The sequence below is a fragment of the Oncorhynchus clarkii genome, chromosome 25 (assembly GCF_045791955.1).
Source record: "Oncorhynchus clarkii lewisi isolate Uvic-CL-2024 chromosome 25, UVic_Ocla_1.0, whole genome shotgun sequence".
Taxonomy (NCBI): Eukaryota; Metazoa; Chordata; class Actinopteri; order Salmoniformes; family Salmonidae; genus Oncorhynchus; species Oncorhynchus clarkii.
The window spans coordinates 11,174,163-11,181,054 of NC_092171.1; the positions used below are offsets into that span (position 1 = coordinate 11,174,163).

General features: G+C 51.0%; 1 protein-coding gene across 2 annotated transcripts in view; it reads left to right on the forward strand.

The window, feature by feature from the left end:
- Window positions 1-6,892, forward strand: part of LOC139383346 (protein ELYS-like) — a 40,725-nt gene extending 33,833 nt beyond the window's left edge. For both annotated transcript variants that reach the window (XM_071127851.1, XM_071127850.1), the window contains exons 29-36: window positions 102-972; window positions 1,518-1,623; window positions 1,707-1,822; window positions 2,067-2,308; window positions 2,413-4,486; window positions 4,674-4,771; window positions 5,070-5,149; window positions 5,330-6,892. In XM_071127851.1, coding sequence (XP_070983952.1) covers window positions 102-972; window positions 1,518-1,623; window positions 1,707-1,822; window positions 2,067-2,308; window positions 2,413-4,486; window positions 4,674-4,771; window positions 5,070-5,149; window positions 5,330-5,525 — 3,783 coding nt within the window. In that variant the 3' untranslated portion in view covers window positions 5,526-6,892. The remainder of the gene's footprint in view (window positions 1-101; window positions 973-1,517; window positions 1,624-1,706; window positions 1,823-2,066; window positions 2,309-2,412; window positions 4,487-4,673; window positions 4,772-5,069; window positions 5,150-5,329) is intronic.

The window sequence follows — 6,892 nt, forward strand, 5'->3', positions numbered from 1 at the left end:
ATGCTGCACCTAGAATAGTGAGATTTCTTCTTGTAAACAAACATGGACCGTTCAGAAACGTATCCCTTGTGTGTGTTAATGATTTATGTTATTTTGTGCAGATCGCAACAGAGAATGAAATTAGTTTGCTGACCAGAGGCTCCCCACTGCCCAAGGCTGGACTGATGGCCTGGACATCACACCCTGCAGCTGCTGCTGATGAGGAGGATGATGAAGAGTTAGAGGAGGATGAGGTGAAGGTGACACATGTGAAGTTCCTGCCACCACCGGTCCCCGAGCCCTCACCAGAGAAAGGAGAGTCTGAGAGCGGCTCCTCTGGCCAAGAGGTCGTTGTGGTAACCACGTTGCCAGGACGACTCAGCCTGGGCCTGGAAACGAGCCAGGCCTCTGTCCTATCAATAGACACCACCCTTGAGTTCCATGATGCACCTCTCCCTGAAGACCTGGAGAGGGAGGAGGCGCTTAAACAGCCATCCAATGAAGTCGTAGACGAAGAGGAAGTGGTGGTTAACCTCAAAACTCCAGCAGTACCAGAAGTCCAGCCACCACAGGTGGAAGTGCAGCCTGCAACAGCCAATGAGCCAACTCTCCCCCAGTCTGTGGAGGAAGGGCAGGAAGAAGACCAGGAAGTAAAGGAAGAGACCGTCAACAGCCAAGAGGAAGTGGCTGTAGATCAGGAGTCGGACCAGGAAGTAGAGGAGATGGAGGTCAACCCCAAACAAGAAGAGCCTGAGGCTAAACAGGATGAGGAAATTGTAGTGGAACCAAGGCTCGCACAGAAAGTAGAACTGACACCAGACACGGAAGTGTTTGAGGAACTGAACCTTGACCAGAAAGAGAAGCCCAACCATGAGCCTGCAGTGGAGACTGCAGAGCAGCCAGAGGTGGCGATGGTGGTAGAGGAGGAGACTGGAGAGGATGAATCACAACCCACTGCACCGATTGAACCAGTGGAAGACATGGAACATACAGGTGAGGACTCCGCTAGGAAGAACTTACAGCTGCACCAGCGGCCAAATGTAAAAACATTGCATTCATGTCCTGCTTGGTTTCAGCTCTGTGAATATATAGTGTGTTAAATTATTCTCTCAGGAGTAGTATTGAGTCAAAGGGAACACCCAAATTGAGCGTGCATCCAGCACAAGGTTGAGGTTTTCAGTTGAAGGGATGGGTTAAAAATGACCCAAGACGATCAGAAACGTTAAATGGTTTTAGGGAGTCTTGCACAGTTTAGAGCTTCCACACAGTATAAGCCAAGGCCCCAAGCATTTCAAGTGATTTTTACTTTGATAATGTGCAGAGGGCCTGTGAGTGGAGCTCAGTGCAGGGCACTCTGATGTAACCACAGGTTTAGCTCGGTCAGCTTTTCCCACTAACAGCATTGGATATGAAGCTTAGATGAGTTTTACACAGAGACGACTGATCCCGATGCAGTTGATTTTAAACCTATGCATAATGACGATGACCTTGTTGAACCCCTCTCTTGTGCCTTCTCCCTCCCTCTCTACCTCTTGTAGATCTGAACGAGTTTGTAGAGTGCCACCTATTTGGCAGTGGCCTGTCTCCACCCCTGACCCACTCGTGCATCCTCGAGACTTCTGACAACTGGACCTCCTTCAACAGGTGAAAACGCATCCCAACAACAGCATTGGGTGTGTATGTGTTTACAACTATTCATTGATATTCAACCTCTCCCCCCTGTGCAGTGAACCGGTGTGTGGCGTGGTAGAGGAGGAGGAGCCTGCCCTTATCACTGCCCCCCCGGCCCTCACCACCCAGAAGTCTGTAGCCTCGTCAGACACCACCGGGACCGACTCCCACTGTGAGTGACCTCTTGCTCGTGACCTTTACCCCATGACCCTAGGTCATGCGATCAGAGATCTAATGCAGGCTAACTGAACAAGCTACAACCACAAAGGATTATTTGTTCTGATTGGCCGGCAGTGGAGTTGGCACCTCTCGGGCCAATACCGACCAATGGTGTGGAATGTTCAGAATAGCTTGTTACTTCTTGTTGTCCTGTATCAGTGACTGCAATTGATGGATCTCTTCCCTCCTCCCTGTAGCTGTGGTGAGCCTGAACGACAGTGAGGAACTCTCTAGTGCTGCGTCGGAGGATGAAGAGGAGTCGTCGTCAGACGCCCCTTCTGAGGACTCTGGCAGTGAGGTGGAGATCATCGAGGAGGTGCAGGGGAACGGGAGGCAGCGAGCCCCCCTGCCCCTACAGCCACACCCCCAGTTCCTGTCTGACCTATCGGAGCAGGACGCAGCCGTGCTCTCATTGGTCACCCCAGAGGCAGACCTAAAGGTAAAGCGGTCTTGTGAAATTCTAACTCATGCATATAAGTGGTGTTAAACTAGATTGTGCTCTATAAAAGTTCTCATGCGTCTCTCGGTGTGTTTTCCCTACAGATGGTGGAGGATGACATGGACGGGGAGGTGGTGATGATCAGGCTGGGGGCAGCAGGAGACGAGGGGGTCTGCTACACAGAGCTGAAGCCCTCCACCACCCTGCTGGTTCCTCTGGAGCTGCTGGAGGCGCAGGGGCAGGCCCTGGCAGACGGAGTCCGCCTGGGTCAAACCGAGGTGGGGGAAGGCAGTGAGCCGGAGGTACCCCTCTCTGAAGCCCACAGCAGCTTCTCTCTTATGCTGGAGGCTGAGGATGGGAATGCAGACACCGTACCACTGGAGGTACCACTAGAACCCACTGAGCATCTGACCGCAGAGAGAGCGTCTGACAAGCCTGCTGCTGACCCGGAGGTCATCTGCCTGGGCACAGATGACCAGGACATCCCCCTTGCTGAGGCTGATCCCCAGGAGGAACAGGGGGCTGAGATGGACACCTTGGAGGCAAGCTTTAATAGCTGGACGGAGACAGAGACTGATGGACCTGAGGCTTTGTCGGAGGAGAATGTTCCTCAAGTCACAGACATCCTGCCTGAATCTTCTGAGGCGGTGGCTGAAGATGAACTGACCGCGACGGAACCAACCAGATCAGCTGAAGATGGAGATGTTGAAGTAGACAATGTAGAAGAGCCAGATGAGATCCCTGCTGAACCAACCGAAGCAGAAGAGCCTTCACCAGTCCTGGTTGAGAACGAGCAGCCCAGCAGAGCGAGGAAGGGAACAGATGAGGTGACCATGGAAGAGGAGACTGTCCCGTGTGTTCAGAGTCAAGAGGAGGAGATGAAGGCTGATGACGTTGAGCTGGATGCTGAGAAAGAGATGGAGCCTGTCGCTGTCCCTGCAGACCAACCTCTGCCTTGGGTAGAAAGCAAAGGACCCATCCAGTCAGACAACCATGAACCTGCCCAGGGAGAAGCCATAAGAGATGTGGCTACCCCTCAAACCGCAAAGCTCTCTACAGCAAGTGAGGAGGAGAGGGAGCCCATCAAGCCTCGCAACATCCAGTCTGAGTCTGTGTCTGAAACCTTGGAGGTCAGGAAAGCCCCGTCCACCCCAATGTGCTGGGTCACCATGCAGAGGAAGATGGTGAAGTTCACCTCAGTGGAGCCAGAGAGACCTGGGTCAGAGGGTGAAGAGAGGCTGGCAGGAAAGACTGAGATGGAGACAGACTCTCAGGTCCCGGCCACGCCTAGACGGATCACCAGGAGTGGCCATCACGGACAGGACTCCAGAGTTCCCGTCACCCCTCGACGGAGCGCCCGGAAAACCGAACGCCAGCCAGAACCCGAGCCTCGGAGAGAGGAGAGGAAAGGAGAGGAAGAGGTCTCGGTCCTCGTCACAGAGGCTGCTGTGGTCAACTCCAAGCCCACCCCGGCCAAACGGCGCACCCAACAGAAGGCCACTCCGAGGACGGGAACTCGGCGGACCAGGAACACCCAGGTGGAGGGCGAAGAGGAACCAACAGCCATGGATGAAACAGCCAGCAAGGGGTCAGCGCTGTCGGTTACACGCAGTGCTAGGAAGAGCCGAACTGGAACCAAGACCCCAGCGGTCCCTGAGGAAGAGAAGCCAAATGCTGAAGAGGACATAAAGCAGACCAGCAGTCCAGGCAGGGTGACCCGCAAGTCGACCCGAAGGGGTGTGAACCTCGCCCTCTTCACAAAGAAAGAGGAAGTGTTCACCGTGGACCCTCCCCGCAGCCTTAGGAAGACGAGGGGCGAAGGCACCGCTGAGAACACAAAAGACGCCCCTGTGTCGTTCTGTCGACTAACCAGGAGCCGTCTGTGGAACCACCAGGAGGAGGACCTGCCCCTGTTGGAGACACCCCTGGAGGTGGACTCCGGAACTCCTGTGGCCGACGCCCTCATCAAGAGACTCCACGACGAGGAGGCCAAACGGGAAGTGGGTGAGACCTTGGTCGTCACGGAGATGGTGCAAGCCAATAGGAGAGGTATCAAGTCGCAAGGTCAGTGGGCGCCCTCTCCACCCCCGATGGTGGAGATGCTGGTGTCTGAGGCCGAACAGGGAAGCCCTGTCAGGGACTCATTCATCTACTCACCACCTCGGAGGAGAACTAGAGGTAAGGAGCTCCACGTCTTCACCACAATCAAATCAAACTAATGTATTTTATAAAGCCCTTTTTACATCAGCAGTTGTCACAAAGCACATGACAGTAACCGGGCCTGGGCCACAACGTCAAACTTTGTAGAGGAATATGAATGTTTTGGCTCTCTCTTACGTTTGGGATGACCTTCTGTCTGTGACAGGTAGGATAGCAGAGTCGCCCTGTCAGAATGGCGTGTCTGCGCCTCCCATTACTCGTACCAGGCGACCGGACGCCAGCGCAGCACGCCCTGTTAACGAGGTCAGTTGGTCACATCCTTTAGACTGAAACTAACCGTTAGACGAGACACAGGACTGGCCGTGTTTCATATTCCTCCACAGCCTCCATGGCGGTGATGATGGTGGCTCTGCCTATCCCTCCAATACGATTAGTGGTGCCTTTGCCATATTTTGCTCAACTGTCCCGTCCTCTGAGCTGTGATCACAGAAGGAGCCTAGGGGTTGAAATGGAACTGGGACGTGGTCATTAGGTCCATGTCAGGTTGCTGTTGGTCATCTTCAAGCTTGGTCTCTGCTTTGTGCATCTTCTTGTTGCTCAGGACAAGAACTCGTCAGGAGAGGAGGTGGAGATCGAGATGGCGGCTGCTAAAACCAGAACAACCAAGAGACGAACAACCAAGTAAGTCCTCTTGACATACAGCCCTCTGTGTTTTCTCTCGATTTCTTCCCCTATCTGTCCTCAGAATAGCACACCATCTGCAATGTGAATGCTCCTACCCCACTTCTTTGGCTGTGTTTATTCCAGAAGTCACAACAAGATGACTGTTCCTCTCTTATTTTCCCCCTAACTCTCCCTTAGGCCCAAAGCAGCCCCGGCGTCCCCTACCCCAGCCAAGGTGGATCTGATCTCTCCCATGCCCAGCCCGGCCGAGCGTGCCACGAGGAGGAGGAGTAGGGTGGTGGAGGAGAACGAAGCCCCTCGGATGAACCTCCGACGTAAACGAGTGCTGGAGGGCATCTTCCCCAAACCAGTCACCCGCCGGAAGAAGCTATGATCGGATGCCATTTTCACCCTGAACAAAACTACAGCATCAACTTGGGAGTCTTCCAGACTCGGTCAGAACTCATGGGTGTGTCTTCATCTCCTTTCCTTCATCTGAACTGCTCTGAAAAATAGGATGAGGGAGGGAGTATGGTGCCTACTGGGTATTTCCAATACATGTCAATGCAGATGAAGGAAAGGAGACGGAGAGGAATCCACTTTAGACTATAGAGATGCACCCGTGGACTGGACTCTACTCCTAGGAAGCGATTTTATTCTCCACCTTTCTTTTAAGAACTTTTGCAGCCTGCTGTTTTATATTTAAGAAGACAAACAAACCAGTGGAGAACATTTTTTTTAAATGAATAATCAGATTTAATTTGGGAGATTGATATAATAATTTTATATAAATTATTGTAATGTTTACAGGGAGGAAGACCGGTATTTGAACAAAAAAAAAAGAGTGATTGGTTTTTATTTCTGGAGAACTCGTACATTTATATGAATTGATGGCTATGTTAATGGTCTCTTTTGCTATGTTATGAATAAAGTTGAATACTTGTGAATGATCTGATTTTATTTGTAGTGCAGAGCCGGCCCTAGCCACTAAGAGACCGCTTAGGGCCCCGCGGCCGCTAGGGGGCCCCGAGCCCAATTTTATTGATGTGGGTCTCAACTTAGTGTGGGGTCTCAACGTACTGTTAAGAGTTGCAATAGAACAATACACGAGGTGTAATTTTGAAATGTGGCTGTACAACATTTTTTTTCTGTCACTTAATTAGCCCATGTCACCTACATTTGTTTAGATTGCTGGACTAATTTAACAATCTAAACTTGTAGTAATCATGGTTGAATTGCTGATCGGACACACAGGGAACAGTGATCAGGGTCTGTGACCTCCAGGGGGCCCCCTATGGATTTAGTTCGTCACTTACTCAGACGTCATATTAATATGGCATAAGAGCGTTTATTAAGTGACTGACTAAAATGTTAATGTAAATCATGCAGGGCAAAATGTGTACAACTGCAGGAAGATAACCAGGCTAGAGCCGGTTCTGTTGTAGCTTCTCAATAATGTTTGTCTCATAATCATATTGCCGATGCTAGCCTTAAAAGACAATTTTGTAAAGTTAATTTGCTGTTTTTTAAAATATCAATTCACACTAATTTGGGTTGTTTGGGGTTATTTTCCTATAATGGACTGTATCACTAACATGTACATAACCTGCACCGTGAATCCACTGGGGGTGATGAGGCTTGTTTGCTTTTAAGGTCATTTGACCAGCTGAACGCTATTTTCAGATGAATGTAGAATGTCTTCAGTGACTTTGACAATATGGTAAAAGCGGAAGTATTTCATTAAAAGTGAGCTGAACTTAA